Source organism: Lissotriton vulgaris, chromosome 3_1 (assembly GCF_964263255.1).
Source record: "Lissotriton vulgaris chromosome 3_1, aLisVul1.2, whole genome shotgun sequence".
NCBI lineage: Eukaryota > Metazoa > Chordata > Amphibia > Caudata > Salamandridae > Lissotriton > Lissotriton vulgaris.
In genome coordinates, this window is record NC_141689.1 from 1,155,492,856 (window position 1) to 1,155,510,755 (window position 17,900).

Below are 17,900 nucleotides of genomic sequence, written 5' to 3' on the forward strand. Positions count from 1 at the left end.
TGTTCCCATCTAGTGTAATCAATAAATAATCCTTCTCCCAGTGCATGCCTTCGATAAGAGAAAGAAAGTGCCTTAGATCTTGTATATAGGAGGTTGGATACCTATGGACTTGGAGAAAAAAATCAATGTATCAAGAAGTGTTTTCAAGTAGGCTCCCAATTGCAGATGTGAGTGGGTGCCCAGGGGGGTTGACCGGATCTTTATAGATTTTAGGTAATACAGGAGGAGCATTCTAGGATGCTCTCACACTTTAAAAACTAGAATTCATCCCACTCAATAAAACCCTTCTTCTGCAAGTCCACCAGGAGTTCCTTATAGTCAACATTGATCTTACTCTTAGATGCCTTATCAATAAGGATGCAACACAATCTATCCATGACATGACAGAGCCCTTCCTTTATATACCTCTCTTGAAAGAGAAAACGCACACTCCCACTCTTATTTGATGGACTATCACAATGTCACTAGAGTGTTCCAAATTGTGGGTGCTTGTCTTGCCTAAATAAACACGTATTGAGCATACTGTTGCTCGCGGGTGCGTCATCTACATGATCTAAAGTAAAGGAATTAATGCACATACACATATCTTTACATACATGTTTTTGAGATGCACGATCATCTCTTATTAAACATATTGAGGATTCCACACATGAATGGCAATATTCAGCGTTTATGGCTTCAACAACATTTCCATGAGGAAAACTTGGATTACAAGTAACTGTTTCTTTTTTCAGATCATGATTGAAACAATTTTCATATTTTACGGTGCCATCAGTACAGCAAGTGTGGCTGGGATGTTACAATATGTTGATGCATATAGTTGTATCGAGAGCAAGTTAAGGTTTATCGAGCAGCATTTAAAATCATGTACAATTCAGAACAATACATTTCTGTCAGGTATGTTCCAAAACACAGAAAAAGCATAGCTGAAAAGTAGACGGAACATGCCATTTAAAAAAACAGAACTCTGGAAGTTCACACAGTCAAGAATGTCACATGAAAATATGCAAAACAGAAAACCTTAATCACATCACAAATGCTTACATCATAAAATACAGCGGACAAAAAAAGCGGATAAGGTGCTCAGATACAATGGGGAAAACTATGCAGTAAATTCAACATGGAATTCTTGCCTCCTGGTCTCTTGAGCCGAGCATGATATTAGGGTGAGGGAAGTAAATGAGAAAACATTTTATTTACTGCCAAGTGCTTCCAACCACACTACAAAGTCAGTAGAAAATAACGGATTTAGGAGAAGTACTAAAACTAAAAACAATCAGTTGAATTTGATTTGTCGAAATTACAAGTTTGAAAATAGTTAACCCATTTATGGTAAACATGTGTACTACTACACTTCCATCCTCTAAACCAGTGGAATAAATCCAACCTAAGCCAGGTAAGGTCTGATGAATGCCAAATGTTATGGATAACCACTCACTTTCTATAGGAGTTATATTTAGATCCACTGTATATACATGCATATTTGGGGATGTCCTCAAAATGTAGGATGTTCTACCCCTCCAAGGTCTACCTTGTACAACCATGCTTTAAATTTTAAAGCAGTCAGTAATTTGTTGTGCTGTGAGGCACACAGATGATTATCTAGCTCCACAGCAGCTTCCAACAAACAACCATGTTTTGTTTTGTATAAAAGGAAAAGAAAGACAAAATAGATATTTGCATCTTTGAAAATCACTTTCTCATACACATTATTTGGTACTGACTGAGTTTCTAGAAAACTGGTGCAAACAGTCAGACTCAGTAGTTTGGAACGGCCTACAATGCAAAAAAGAAAAACAATTAATGTACCTTCTGAAACAGAGAAGCAAAGGTGGATTTAAATAGGACACTGATCCCGGGAACAGCAAATAAATACTTTTAATACCCATAAATGGGGAAAATACATGGTCATCAACTCTGGTAGTTTATATTCATGATGAAAGCCACTAGAGGTAGGATGTATAAATATTACATCAATCAGCGAGTTGGGTTTCCATAGAATGGGTGTTTGAAAAGTGTTATAGTCTACTTCAGTGGTGAAAATGGTGCAGGAATCAGTAGCTTATTCTTCTGGGATACCAGGAATCGTACACTTTCACGCACTGCAATGGAATAGAAATGTGTAAAAAACAAGTATAGACAAACCCGATAATTTTGGCATGCATATTGAAAAACCTTTAAAGATGTTACAAACAACTAATAACAGTGACACAAACAGCCATTCTAGTTCAAGTTATGACTGAATTCTAGACTGCTTATTTGGTGCTAGCATCTTGTAAAACAGACTACCTACTGAACAGAGAAAAAGAATGGTTTCTAACCAGAAATCATAGGGCCCGATGTAGGTAAATCCCATTTACCGATTTTGAAATACCGAATCTTACCGATTCGGTATTTCAAAATCGGTAAATGGGATGTAGGTCCCAACATCTGGATTCGTTACCGAATCCTTAACAATTCTTTATTTACCGATTCGGTAAATACCGAATCGGTAATGCCCATTCATTCCTATGGGCTTTGAAGCCCATAGGAATGATTAGGCATTACCGATTCGGTATTTACCGAATCGGTAATTAAAGAATTCACAAGGGTGCAGGGGGTGTCACTTTGACACCCTCTAGCACCCCCAAAACGGGCATGTGTGCAATGTGGCACACAGACATGCCCTAAGGGCACGTCTGTCTGTCACATGGCACATGTGTACATGCACAGATGTGCATGTACACAGGAATCGGTATTTTACCATGGATTTGTATTCCATGGTAAAATACCGATTCTGTAAGCCATGTGCCATAGGTAAATTTTCTACCTACATTGCTTTTTCGGTAATTTTACCGAATCGGTATCATTACCGAATCGGTAATTATTTTTCCGATTCGGTACATATTACCGAATCGGTAAATATACCGATTCGGTAATGATACAGATTCGGTAAAATTACCGAAAATGTGCCCCTACATCTCGGTAGCCCTTTACCGATCGGAAACAGCCGAAAATCGGTATTTTCGGCCGATTCGGATCGGTAAAGGGCTACCTACATCGGGCCCCTAGTTCTCTCAGGGAAATCTCCATTGAAATCATAAGCACCGAATAATCCTGCCCACATATAGGAACCCCTGAGCAGTTCTTTCAAAGTCGCATTCACTTTGGCTTACTACAGAAAGGCAGGAGGCACATGTGACACATGTTACATTTTGCAGCCTTACAACAGTTTACAATGTAAATTATTTTCAACTACTTTAACATTTGGAAGATAAAATGCTTAACCCTTTAGAAGTCACTAGAAAATATTAAAAAGTGATGTTTTAAAAATATCCTTTACAAACTTTTTCAACTTCTTTCTTTTTAAAGTGAGAGAAGGGGAAATATATGGCAATGTAGCTGTCCAGGATGCAGCATTGAAAACAAGGAGAATAACATACTGTATATACCTTTAAGGGCATCTTGACCTCCAGTGTCCCATCATGCCATGCAGGTGGCAGTTTACTTAGTTCTTTTTGACGAAACAATTAGCAGTACAAAACTATACTTACTTTATATCTTCCATCTTGGGAGGAGGGGGATTACTTATGATTTAAATGGAGATTCCACTGAGAGAAAACCAGAATTACATGTAAACCATTTCTTCTCTCTCAGAGGATTTCCATTGATAATCATAAGCAGTGAATAGATTAGCAAGCTCATCCCCAATAATGCTGCAGGGGAGGAGATAAAAGGGAATAGTGTAACTAAACAAACACATTTCTCAGAGAGGCCTGCCCGACTTTGGCATTTACCCTCTCTTCTGAATCAAGACAACAGGGTCTTGTAAAGGTGTAAACCAACCTCCAAGTTGAAGCTTTGCAAATCTCAACAATTGGAATGTTCCCAAGTAATGCAGCAGTAGCTATTTTACCTTTAGTTACATGTGCTTTAGGGCTTCCAGGCAGAGTTTTGTTGGCCTTTTGATAAAGGATTATACAGGAGACTATCCATCTAGACAAAGTGGCCAAACCTGTCCGTAAAGGACAATAGTCCACAAAACTCTGTTTTGACTTCTTTAGCCCCTTCGACTCTTATGTGCAGCGGAACGCCCACACGGGGCTAATTCCCCTCCGGTGCAGGCATTCCATGGAAGTGGGCAGAGTCGGGACAAGCTCAGCTAGTCATGAGCACAGCTACACTGTGCAGCATGACAAGCTGGGGTCGTCACGAGCACCAGGGCCCGCACCGCAGGGGAATTAGCCCCGTGTGGAAGGTGCTATAGTGTTCGGCCTATTTAGATACAACTTCAACACTCTCCTAACATCTAGAGTATGGAGAGATGTCTCTGCAGTAAAAGAGAGATTCTGGAGAAAAAAAAATTTAATGAAACAGTTCGATTGACATGAAAACCTGGGACTACTTTAAGGAGAAATTTAGGATGGGTTCTCAGCACTACCCTGTAACTGATGAATTGTAAATGGCTCATGGGAACACAGGACATGTATGTTGCTAACTCGATGAGCAGAAGTAAGGGTTACTAGGAAGGAAGTTTTCCAGGATAGTTGTTGGACACACGCCTTATGAATGGGTTCAAAGGAGGACTCATATGGCAAGAAAGGACAATATTTAACTCCCATGAAGTAGAAGGTCTCCTGAGAACAGGATACATCTTATTAAAGCCCTCCAGAATATCCTTGTTCACAGGTATTCTGAAAAAGGACATTTGTGAAGGACATTTTCGGTAAGCTGTGATTGCTGCAAATTGATCTTTAATAGAGGAGAATTGTGTAATTTTGCCTTAGCCAAATGGAGGCGGTATGGAAGAACTGCATGTTTTTGACAAATGAGAGGATTAAAGTTGTTCTGAGAGCACCAGATGCAGAATCTGTTCCACTTGAACAAATAAGAAATGCTAGTTGATGGTTGTTTGGCTTCTTTCAACACATCCATACATTCTTGAGGGAGGTTCAGTGACCATATTGTATGAGTTCAAAATCCAAGCAGCCAAGTTCAAAGTGTGAAGGTTGGGGTGTTGAATCTGGCCTCTACTTCTGACGGAGGTCCAATGTGCACAGCAGCCTCCTGTGTGGAAACTCAAAGAGGTGAAGTAGATCCATGAACCATCATTGTCGGGCCACTTCAGAATAACCACAATCATTCTAGCCTTTGAGCATGACAACTTGATAATCATTGAAACGACAAATCGCTATAAACTGATGGAGTTCAAACCCACCGCGCATAAAGATGTGGCTGAGCGACTTGAGCCAATGGGCTACAGCGGAAGCGAAACGTGTGAAAAGGGTCAGACATGATGAAAAGCTGGAAGACGATCTAAGTGCATGGTCAGTAATGTTATCAGACATTAAGCATATGCAGACATCAATAGCAATACCCACTATGAATACCCCACATTAATAGCATTCCACAGACAGAAAGAACACGTGACATAAGGAAAAGATATGATATGGAAAGACATTAGATAGACAAAAAGGGACCCTGGAAGTGCTGTGACGCCAGGACTAAGATATGGGGCTGGGAGGGTAGGGAGGGGAGTTAAACAGGGAATAGAGGATACCCTTGCTAATTAAAAGTTATGGATTGAGGCCCAGCAACTGAGCATAGTTTAGACATGGTGAAATGTAGAAAACTAAGAAGTAAAACAAGTTCAGAATGTTGCTGTGGTTCTAAGTTTATGTACAAACTAAATAATGTCTTTTTTATTTGTATAAAATGCCAATAAAGATATTTGGAGAAAATAATTTGATAATCATTGTTGGCAGTAGGGGAATCAGAGGAGAGGCGTAAACAAATGTGCCTGAACATTTGATCCATAGGGCATTCCCTGATGTACCTGGTTCGTAAAACCTTGAAGAAAAGCTTGGGCATTTTTTGTTTTTCCCATCTGCAAAAACATCTACTTGGGGAAAATCCCCGTCTGAAAGGTTGTCGTAAAGTACAGAGTTATTTAATATCCATTTGTTATTTACTTGACTGATTCTGCCGAGGGTGTCTGAGTGATCATACTGGATTCCCAGTAGGTGGATCGCTGTAATCCTGAGTTTACACGATATTATCCAATTCCAGATTGTTTGTTCTTCCAGAACAGAGGTCTGAATCTCGTCCTCCCTGATTGTACAGATAATGCATGGTTGATGAATTGTCCACTTGAACAAGAAGAAAAGTAGTCCTGAATGACGGGAGAAAAGCCTTAAGGGCTAGAGGTACGGCCCTCGACTCCAGAAAGTTGATGTGTTAAGACTGTTCCTTCTGAGACCACTGCCTCGTATCTGTGGATGGTCCAAGTCAGCACCCCAACCTGTTAGGGAGGCATCCGTCACTATGGTTTGGGTCGGTACATCTGGATTGAAATTCATTCTTTTTAGCAGATTTCCTTGAGTGATTGTTTTCAGCCCTGCCAAGTATCACGCATCAGGTGTTAGAGTAACGCATTTCAGTGTGGTGCTCTGCATCACAGCACTGAAATTCATGGTCACGCATATCTGCATAGGCCAGCTGCCACTGTGTAGTGGAGGGAATTGCGTGTTTGGTAGGTGACAGCGCGCAGCCTGTGGCATGTACGCGCTGTACCCCCAGGCTTGGGGGCTTCCAGCTGAGCCAAGGAGCCGCTGGCAGGCTCATCGTCCTTTAATACTATAATGTATCTATCTTATTCAGGAGGTGGTGATTCCATGGTGCTGTGCAGCAGTGAGTAAGACAGCATGACTCCAGGGCTGGGCCCAACTGATAAAATTACACAGTGGCACCGCGGGGAACGTCACATTCTGCTGCCACCTGGCACTGCGGGAGCACTGCGTGGGCTCATTGGTTTGCAGGGAGATCCGCACTTGGCTTTCTCAGCGCTGCTGTCTGCTCGTAGGGGCCCCCATGCTGTGGGGCTTATGATGGCCGCCACAAGCGGTGAATGCGATTTTGCCATCTACGGCTGAGAAAGAGTGCAGTGGAGTGATCGGACATCATGGGAGTCTTCTGCGACACTCACTGAACTGTAAGATTGGTGCAGCAGCCAGTGCCAGGCCCAATAGAACTCAAACCAGGGACAGTCAGCTTGAACTAAGGCCGGCCGTTGTTTAAAATTAAATGATTGGCGGGGGGGGGGGGTGGCGGAGTGGATCACGGCCTGAGCCTGGCACCATTGCTGCAGAGTCCGTGATGCCAGTCAGGCTGCATCCCTGCCCTTACGTTTCTCTCTCGCTCGTGTATTCGCAGAGGCTTGCCCTTCCCACCTCTTGTGCCTTGAGAAGACTCAGGGCCTGACCTTTGTGCCGGCAACCATGGTTCACTGTGAGCACAAAATATGCGGGTCCCTCAGGCACTACGGTAAGGCTCCCACTCGAGCTCTTCTCCTGCCATCCCGGGGGTCTGTTTCAAACTTCTTAGCACTGCAGTCCTTGCCGCTGTGTCCCCACGTAGCCCCAGGCTCAAACCATCACTAAGAACAGGAGCACAGAAATTCAGATGAGCATTTACACTGTCTCATTCGGTTCCCATCGCTTAGTACATTCTAATACTAATCTGTCTGGCTGCAGTTAGTTTCACTGTACTTTTCAAGAGTTCTAGAATGGAGCGAGCCCGCAGCGTCATGTACTAACTCGTTTTAATTAGGCTGCGCCGGTGAATGGCCAGTGGTTTTTAGGCCTCTGTGAAAGATGTGATGTGCTGAGATCTGTGCAACAGGGGTTATAATTATTTTTGGTGTCACTGAATCGAGGGGTCGTTTCTGAAATAATGCTGCTGGCTGTGTACCTCGGCTGCTTAGTGCTATTAGTTGCCCAGTCAACGTCCGTGCCTGTCTGCAGCAGCATCCACGAGTCAGCTGTTGACTCTTAATTTTAAATTTAGATAGCTCATCTATCATTTGCTTTCTGTACTTGCAACCTGGATGTCCCCTTATGAGTGTGATAGGCACAGTAGGGCGGAGAGAGCGCCTCAGAACTCAAGGAGTGCTGGAGGTTCTGGGTGGCAGTGGTGTGTTTAAGAAGCAGACCATCTAGCACATTCACACATGTATCATGACCCTACATGTGTGTCAGCAGCCTGGGTGACCCCTTAGAGTTGTAAGAGGCATAGTAGGGCAGAAGGAGCACCTCAGAACTCAGGGAGGGATGGAGGGGACATGGATAAATGGTGTTAGGTGCTTAGAAGCAGAGCGACTCACACATTTACACTTGTAGTAGGAGTCTGCACGTGCTCTCTGTACCTGCAGTCTGGGTGGTGCCGTAGGAATGTGAGAGGCATAGTAAGGCGAATGGAGCGCCCCAGAACTGAGGGAGGACGAGACTGGAGGTCCTGGGGGTCATGGGCATGAGGATCTTAGAAGCAGCAAGCCTCGCACATTCACACCTAAGTACCCTTCCATTTCTGGATGCTTTATAGCAGTTTTAAGATCTTCTTAAAGTTTCTCATTCCTCAGTCGGGTGTAATTGCTGATATTTATATGCTTCCCTCGTCTTTATTAATTGATTTTGCTCACAAGAAGGTGTCACTCTTGGTTGTTGAAATGTCACTCATAATTGCACTGAAATTATGAAAATGTCACACATAGCAATCTGAAACCTTGGCAGCTATGTGTTTTGCGTGAGTGGCCAGTATCACCCTGTCCCACCCGTCGTCCTGAGAGTTGATCCCATCGGTCCTCTAGGCATTGTTGGAGAAGACATGTAAAGATATGCATTCGGGAACAGAAAAAAGCATGACACCATCGGTCCCAGGTGAGAGGAAACTTGTCTAGTCATTGGAGGGACTATTGTCTGCAGTTTGTGGCATTTCAGAAGGATAGATAATCGGGGCTCCTCCTATGGAAACGCATTTAAGTGTTTTCTGTCTACAACCAAGTAGTGGAGGAATTGAACCAGTATCAAAATTGATTTGTTGCGATTTAAATGCAGATCAAGCTGATGGAGAGTCATGATAGCTTAATGATAAATTCCGTTTTGCTTTTTGGGACAAAAATATCTTAATGACCAAAAGAACCTTGTATTGGTAATGGTCCTTTCCTACAGTGAACCTCAAGAATTCTCTATGTTTCTTGGCTACTGGGATGCGAAAATAGGCATCTTAGAGATCTATTGAACATAGCCTGCGCCCCTGAAGGAGCTGAGAGTAGATTTTATGAAGAGCCAGCATTCAGAACTTCTGTTTCCAAATACACTTGTTTGCTTTCTTTTGGTCTAAAATGGATCTGTACTTCTTCAGTCCTTTCTTTTTCACTCCAAATTAACAAGACTAAATTCCCATACCGCTCAGGTGAGAGGGGACCTTTACCACCATGTGTTTCTGGAAGAGGATGGAAACTTCTTGTTGCAGTTTTCCCCCATGGAAGAGGGATGGTTTCTTCAGTGGAATGGATGGTGGAGGATATTTGAATCTGAGCGAGCCTATTTGTTCTACAATATTCAGAACGCATTTGTTGGTAGTTTATTTTTCACCACTCTTGTACATAGGATGTTATACTCCCCCCCCCCCCCAACCAAAGTGGGTAATGGCGAAGGGGGGAAGAGACGACTCATTGTTCGCCAGCAGTTGGGTTAGTGGCTTGGGCAGATGATTGCTAAACTCCTCTGCCTCTTGACTAACAGCGCTGTTGCTGGTGTCAGTGTGGCTGTTGAGATGATTGTTCCTGCCCCTGAACAAAATTAGGGATTTGAACCCCCTGTTGTACATACTGGAGATCAAAGGACCAATAGGAGTGTCTCATATATTCCCGCCTTTTCTCGAAACTGACAGTTTTCAGAGTGCTGAGCTCTGATTTCATTCAAAACTTCTCATCGTCAGCATGAGAGACAAATAGTGTTGGGCGTCAGGTTTCAAGTCTGTGAGTCTCAGCCAAGAAGAGCGCCGAAGTGCTAGACCATGATAGTAGCCATGCGCTGCTAGAGTAGAGGAATCCACTGCAGCACTAATGACCTGGTTTGACACCATCATGCCTTCATTGATAATTTCTTGGAAGTCCTGATGCTCATCTCTAGGTAGATATTCCATGAATTGTTGAATGCAGTTCCACAGCAACCTGTCATAACTCCATAGGAGAGCAGTTACGCTAGCAGCTTTCATAGAAACCCCAGATATCCTGTGGACTTTTCTGCCCACGGAATCCAATTTTTTACTTTCCTTGTCACAGGACACAGTAGAGGATGGAGTTGTAGCATATAGTTTCTGAGCATCTAAGACAATAATGGAGTTTAGAAAAGGATCCGAGTGAAGAAAATCTGGATCCTGGTCTGGTGGCTTTATAGGAGCGATTGTCACAAAACGTTCAATAGTTGGTTCTAAGAGACATGGAACCAAAGGTAGTAGTAGTCAAACTGCAGATGTTTACAAAAATGTCTCAAAAATAACTGACATGAATGCAGTAGTCGTAGTCGGTAAATCTATATTTAATTTATTAGCACTCATAATAAGTACCTCCTAGAAGGTATTGATATCATCCCCAGGAGATATTCTTGCTGGGGGAAGATGGGAAGATCTGTTAACGTTTAAGAAAATAGTCCTGAAGAAGATATGGTATGATGAGACCATGAGAATCTCGATCTGGATGTAGAATATCTTTCCCATCTTGAGCATGAGCCTTTGTGAGATCTTGGACAATGAAAACAGTGGCATCTAGATCTTGACCTACACATCTGGCCGTGAGGCCTGGTGTGATGGTAACAAGATCTAGGGTGTCTTGGTGTAGGTGCCACTGCTACAGGAGACTGGTGGCGGAGAAGGAGTGGCTTGCAGGATTGGCAGTGGAAATGCCACTGGAATTGCTGGTTGAGGAGGAGGAGGCGTAGAAGGAGTCGAAGGAGAGGAGTGTGGAGGAGGAATGGATTCTGAGCCTGAGGAGAGATGTTGGTGAATCCGGAATAGTCACTGTAGAAATAGGTGTGGATGGAGAATAGGCTCATGAGTACTGAGTCAGGCTCTGATGGAAGTCTGTGCACTTTGCTCGTTCATATTTCTTACCCTGAATTGCGCCCTCAGGGCAGAAGTGGGTGTAGCGGAATCTGGAAGGTTAAATTTACTGTCTAACTCCAGTCCTAGAATATTTTGGGAATGAGCAACTTTAACCCAAATATTCCAGGTTTACTTACTATTCTAACTCCAGTCCTGGAATATTTTAGGGGAAAGTTATAAATTTCCCCAAGTATATTTAGGAAGAGTTGAAAAGTAATAATTTTGAATTGTAAAAAGTGTTGCTTGAGGGCGCAGCACAAGGCAAAAAACTAGGACTACAGCAAGCTTTCATCCGTGAAAGCGACTCTGTTCTCATGGTCAGTGAAGTTATATGCTGTCTCAACATCAAACTATGGCCCCCATTAGGATGGCGGGCAGATCGCCCCCGACCGCCGGCCCGGCGGGGGCGATCCGCCCGCCATCCTTGCAGCAAAAAACCCCCACCATATTACAATGGCTGGGGTGTCCGCGGCAGACAGAAAAACTGTCCGACTTGTCGACCGGGCGGAAAAGGGTTCAATATGGTGGCGGTGTCTGTTAGACACCGACAGCAATATTACAATGTGGCCAGAGACTTGCCACGGAAAGGTATGCAGAGTCTGCTTGCGGAGGCCCATTGCGGGCCACCAGGGACGTCGGGGGGGGGGGGGTGCACATGAACAATCGCGCAGTGCCTGTCATGGTGTGCATTGAAACGCACAACCTGCCTTTGGGGCATTGCGGCGGGCAGTGCTTTCAGCCCACCGCCCACCACAATGTCGCAAATGTGCCATGCGCCCGCCAGTGTGGCGGGCGCATCCTAATTGGGAGTGCGGGACCGCCGCACCCTCAGCGGGCGGTCCTGTTTCCCGGGGGTATGGTGGGTGGACTTCATACTAATGGGGCCCTATGTCTCTACATCAAAGTTACAGACGTCATATGGTGTCTCAATACAGATTTTGCTCTCCTCCTCCACATCATATGTGTTTTTGACGACAGATCAGCTCCTGATGTGAACAAGTAGGTGCTGTACCTCTTCTTGATGTCGTACAAAAATGTTGTTTTTCAACATATCTTCTCCTTTTGGATCTCCGTCTGCGGGAATCCTCACAGAGCAACATCGACAAGTCGTACCATGGACTTGCTCATATTGACCTTAAAGCTGGCCGCCTGGGCAAAAGAATGCAGGTCTTCGAGGCATGCAGGCAGCAACTCTCGTGGATGGGACAACGTAAGCAGGACATTCTCTGCATAAAGGCTGATGGTATGAACGTAGCCTCCGAACTTGATTCCCCGCACCCTCTGGTTAAGCCTCAGCCTCTGCGTCAGTGGCTCCATGTAGAGGGCGAAAAGCAGAGGCGACAGTGGGCACCCCTGCCTCGTGCCCCGTTCGATAGCGAACACAGGGGAAGTGCAACCCTTAACTTGGACCGCTGCAGTTGGAAATTTGTAGCAGTTCAAAACATAAGTACGTAACTTTTCCCCCAACCCCGCCTTCTACAGAACTCTTTCCAAATAGGGCCAATGGACCCGATCAAACGCTTTCTCGGCGTCGATGGCAAGCATCCTGAATTCCTCCAGTGTATGCGTAGCTTTTTCCACCAGATGCAAGGCCCTCTTGGTATTGTCCGAGGTTTGGTGCTCCGGGATAAATCCCGCCTGATCCGGGTCGATTAAGTCACCCATATGAGGTGCAAGACGGGCTAGAATTCCCGTATATATTTTAGGATCAACTTAAGGAGGGAAACCGGACGATACGTCCCACATTGCGAACAATCCTTCCCTGGCTTAGGAATGACTGCAATAGTAGCCTCTAGGAGGTCCTCCGATTTCATCCCCGGTTCCGAAAAGGAATTAAAAAGATTCGTAAGAAGGGGGGCCACCTGTGCACAGAACGTTCTATAAAAGCTCGCAGGGAATCCATCCGGCCCCGGCGTCTTCGCCAACTTCAAGTGAGAGATGACAGCAAAGACCTCCTCCAGTCGAACATCGCGGTCCAGGTGACCTGCCTGATCCTTGTGAGAGCTGGAAGTGAAACGAAATCTAGAAAAGCTTCTCTGGCTGAGGCCCCTGGAGGGTTCCCAGCATATAGATCGCCATAAAATTCGCTAAAGGCACGGGCAATATCGGCGTCGTCCGTGACACGCCTGCCGTCTTGCCGGAGAATCTCCTGCACATTCTGGCGTTGTCTAACTTTGCGTAGGTAAATGTGACTTTAAAGGAACTACTTCAGAGTCCCCGTGCAAGGGTGGGACTATTCATTGTTTATGATTATCATTGGAGATCCCCTGAGAGAGAAATATCAGTTATACTGGGAATCTTTGCCACAATATCATGTACTAGGCCAAGTGTACATAGAGAGAATGGTCTATGAGGAAAACTGAATTTCGTGAAAAGACATGTGCCTTTGATTGATGGTCTAAGCTCAAACAGTAGGGTTGGGGTCAATTGGTTATGAAGGGACAGAGGGGAATCAGTCATATGTCAAGTAGTCCTCTGAAAGAACAGTAGTGCTGGAAAATGTCAGTTAAGTCAATTGGTTGTCTCAGGAAAAAAGGTATGGTTGGTGCAGAATTCATCAGGTGTTAGATTCCTCTAGAAAAAGGAGAGATGCGTCCGGCAGAGTAGTAAAGAAACAAGTGAAACCTGCTGCTGACCATCAGTAAAACCAATTTGAAAGTAGAGGCACAGAACACAAGCAAAGAAAGTATTAAGGTCTGGGGTTATGCAGGGCTCGAAAGATAGCAAGGTTTAAAGGCATCTTTATTGCTCACAAAGTGAATGACCAATAAAAATCCCGTTAAATCTTTTTAACTTGTAACATTTATCACAGAGGTCAAGTGCATTACAGTTAGGTAGAGTAGATGTTTTAGGTTACTAGACCTACAGGTCTAGTAACACGTTTTTAGGTCTCGGCTGGGCGTGGCAGCAAAGCAAAGCTGCCCTGCCTCTGCGAGAAATCTTGTAAATACAAGATTTCTGAAAGGGACTGTAAGCCCCACCCCTCCTTTCCATTGGGTAGCGTCAGCGTTTATGATAAATGCTGGCTTTCCAATGGACGGTGCCACCCTGTCCGTTTTTCGGACAGCCCCTCCGGACACTGTGGCCTGCTTTACGACTGTGGTAAAGACATTTCTTATATGCTTGTTTATTTAACAAGCATATAAGAACATTCTTCCCCACAGCTGTGAAGCAGGCACCGAGCACAGAGGCGCACTGGGTCACGAGGAGGACAAGGGGATACCGGCAGATTCTGTGTTTTGCACGGGCAGCCTCTCCTCGCTTGAGCCCGCTACCTCCTTCGAAGCATACTATACAGAGCCCAAGCCAGGGCACAGACAGGCTCCTGCCTGGGAAAGGGCTGGCGTGCCAGGCGTCAGAGGGGCCCCGCCGAGGAGGAACTCTGTCCTTGCTGTCTGTCCTTGCTGGACGCCGAGACCCTGAAATAGGGCTGGCCGGGTTTCCTAAATTGCTTCCTCCTACTAGCTGCTAACTAGTTCTGCTCTGGAACACATGAACTCCTGCCTCCCCTTGGGTTCCCTCAACCATCTCTGAAAATCGGGACATGTTCGTCATTTACTGACCTTTGCTCGGGTAGATGATGAACAGTTGGGACTGTTCTGGCAAATCCGCGATTCCGGGTCACCCATGGATGGTGGACACCAAAACCACCCGAGGACAGAGCGAAGAACGGCAAGAGACTGCTGGGAACAGGAGACAGTAGTGAAAAGTGCGCTATGTTACGTCATTTGAGGTGTCAAGTCTTAGGAGAAAAGGAGTGACTGGCGAGTGGGGAGAGGGGTGGGGTCAAGTTCACAAAGCTACCAGAGGTGGTAAAGCTCAAAGCTATTCCAGTTTGGAGTCAGAACTGAATGCCATTTCCACTACGCTTTCTGTGTATATCAAAGGTTTGTTGTGCGAGGAGTGTGTTTCTGAGGGGTTTGTGAGGGCGGGGGGCATTGCAAGGAGCATCACAAACCAATATTTTAGCTTCGTCCTCCTAGAAACCTCATATAAGGTTGAGGTGCTGTTTTCAGTCGCCATACGACAGAAGCAGGCAGTGCATCCTCAGGCCATCGGGTCATTAAGGAATACACCCATTAATGCCCTGTGTACATATCCATCTGTGCGCGTCCAAAGCTGCTGCCCCCCACCCCCTGTACCCCTCCGCCCCAGCCTGCTGCACAGCCTCTGAACCCCCTATTTAAGGAAGGCAGAGCGGGCATGAAAAGGAGGCAGAGAGGACGGTCTATGTGCCTTTGCCAAATCTGCACGGGGGTGGGGTTCAGCTCTGTGTGTACCACTCTTGACACCTGGGCGTGATAATGTCAGAGAGAACCCGCACAGCCATCGCTTGTGCTCTGCAGCGGCAGTGGAATTTATGGGGGGCAGGCCTATGTCAGCCTGTGTGCGTGTTTGTCAACAGCTGCTTCTGATAATTGCATGCAGCGCAGTCTTGGCTCGTGCTCTCTCCCGCCGCTGCTAGAAATAGCACGATAAGTCCTACGTGTTTCACTTCCAGACACAAATCGATGAGTCGCCCTAGAGGTAATCATTTTTTTAATAGACCAGCTTTGCTGATTGCACGGATTGTAAATGATATCTGCAAAATTATTCACCGGCTGCTGGCAGCATAAAAAATAATGAAGAGGCAGTGAAGGCACCACGGAAATAGCGTCCCCTTCTCCAGAGTCCTTGCAATATTTGTCTAACAGCGTAACCAGTAAGATGAAAACATTTAGAGAGATTTTCCGGCTCCTTGTAGAAACCGCGCCCTTTCCGGTAGACATTAATAAGGGTACAATTAATGATCCAGAACTGTCCGGAGAACAGGAGGGCAGGGGCATCATACCCGGCCTGGCATTTACACCCACGCTTTGCTGGCATCCGGAGGAAATTGGGACAGTTAAAGACAAGTCGGAGGAGGCAGGAGATTAAACACATAAAAGGATCTGGGATTAGAACGGGGCGTAGAGTGAGAGAAAGTGTAGGCAGGATCATGAGAGGAAGAGGGAGAAGGGAGGAGGAAGGAGAGTGGAAGGGGGGAGGTTAGGAGGTATGAAAAAAATGGGTGGGAGTAGGAGGAAGAGGGAGATAGGAGGTGTGTGTGGAATAGAAGGGAGTGAAAAGAGAAAGTAAGAGACAGAAAGCAAAATGGAAAAGAAGAAGCGTAAAATTGGGCAAAGAAATGGAGGGAAAAGGAATGAGAGAAGAGGAGAGTGTGTGTGAGGAAGAGTGAAAGAGGAAAAGAGTGCAAGTGAACGAGGATAAGTGGAAACAAGAACGTGAGAATGTTATTTATGTATTTATTGGTTTGCAGTGTTTAACAGTAGTCTTTTTGTCACTTACAGTAAAATATAGACCGCCTGGGCTCACCATAGCGCGCTTAGGTAGAAAAAGCATAAGTATGAGAAACCCATTTTCGCCAGCATATGCTTATTTGCACTTTTCTGCAGATGGACTGAGAGAAAGTTGAAATTAGAATCTTTTGTGAAAACAAATGTCATTCCCCTTTGAGAAGGTCTTTTAAAATGTGCCAGGATTTTCTGCAGGTTATTTCGTTCATGTGTTATCGAATACAGAAGCACCACCGTAATTCTCACGCTGCTCACCGACTGTAGTTTAAATTTTACTCCCAGTCATGAGGGCTGCTCCTCCTACCATGGGGACTGAGAAGGCATAAAACCAGGGCCAGACTAGGAACCACAACCGACCCTGGCAAAGTGCTCGGCCGCACCCTCCTCCCCACTCGGGGGAGTTGGAGGTGCTGCTAAGCTCTTTGCCGGGGCCGGTTTTCGGCCGATTTTGGTACAGGACACCAGCGCACCAGGGGATTGCCGGGTGCCCGCTATGGCCAGTCCGGGCCTTCATAGAACTCCTCCCCTGAACCTAAACCCTCGACTTAGGCATCAACTGTTCAGCAGCATTCCCTCCATGGGGCTGCCATGACATTCTAGAAACCTCCCCCTTCCCCCCCCCCCTCCCCACTGTCAGACTGGTGACCTCCCACTCAATCTTTCAATTAATCCAAGGCTCACCTTTCTCGACAATTCCTGGAAGAGGCGCTGTTAAAAAAAAAACTTTGGACTTAAACCTAACCTGTTCGGGCCAAGGCGAGTTTCAAAGTGTTCCGACCCCCTCCACCCTCTCAATGTGATCGGTCCCTTGACAACACTGGTGTAATGTAAAGCGCCTGGTGACAGCCGGTGCAGGGGCGCTATATCATTGGATGAATCGATAATGAACAATAAATACATGCACCCGGCTCAGTTGGCGCTACATACTTTCCTAAAGATAATGCACTATAGGAGTTATCAATGATGGTGTTGATGATCTAATATGTGACGTAATGAGCTGTGTGCGCACTGCAGGGGAAAAGGTAAAATGGTGAATATCTTAACTTTTACCTTTGATGTCGTTTTAGGTTTTGAGTTGTAAACGGACGGACGGACAGATAGATAGATAGCGAGATAGATTGGCAGCGAGATAGACATACATACATATATACATAATGGATGGATATGTAGATAGCTGGACGGACGGAGGCCCACACACGTTACAGGAGCTAAGGGACGAAGAACCCTCTAATTAAGCGCCCTCTCTTCACCTCCCCCAGACGTCTCCACACAGCCCAGGGTTTACTGAGGCTGTTTACACAGCAGGGTGACCGCTCTCTGAGCCCCTGCGCTCTTGGTTCCTTTAAATGGCTGCGAGTGCACTGTGTGCTCCTCTGCAAGTTCCTCGCGGGTACAGGTTTCTATGGGTGACCCTGTACCCTTTTCCCCGCCTGACCTTCAGGAGCCTCTGTGAGGGAGGGAGGGATTGTTCAGTTGTCTGAAGCACAGGCTAACATCTGGGTCATAGGGAGGTCACAGCGGGGATCCGCAGGAGAGACGCCCTCCATCTGTAGGGACAGGAGATGGGGAGTTACTGGTGTGGCGTTCATGACATGAACAGCAGGGCCCACAGAGTGGGGGGACAGCTCTTGAGACTGCCGACCT

At 45.7% G+C, this 17,900-nt stretch overlaps 1 protein-coding gene across 3 annotated transcripts in view; it reads right to left on the reverse strand.

Moving 5' to 3' along the window:
* Positions 1 to 654: 654 nt before the first annotated feature.
* Positions 655 to 17,900, reverse strand: part of LOC147727604 (protein NipSnap homolog 3A-like) — a 281,171-nt gene continuing 263,925 nt past the window's right edge. For all 3 annotated transcript variants that reach the window (XM_086961637.1, XM_086961638.1, XM_086961639.1), the window contains one exon: positions 655 to 2,102. In XM_086961637.1, the coding sequence (XP_086817763.1) occupies positions 2,026 to 2,102 (77 nt within the window). In that variant the 3' untranslated portion in view covers positions 655 to 2,025. The remainder of the gene's footprint in view (positions 2,103 to 17,900) is intronic.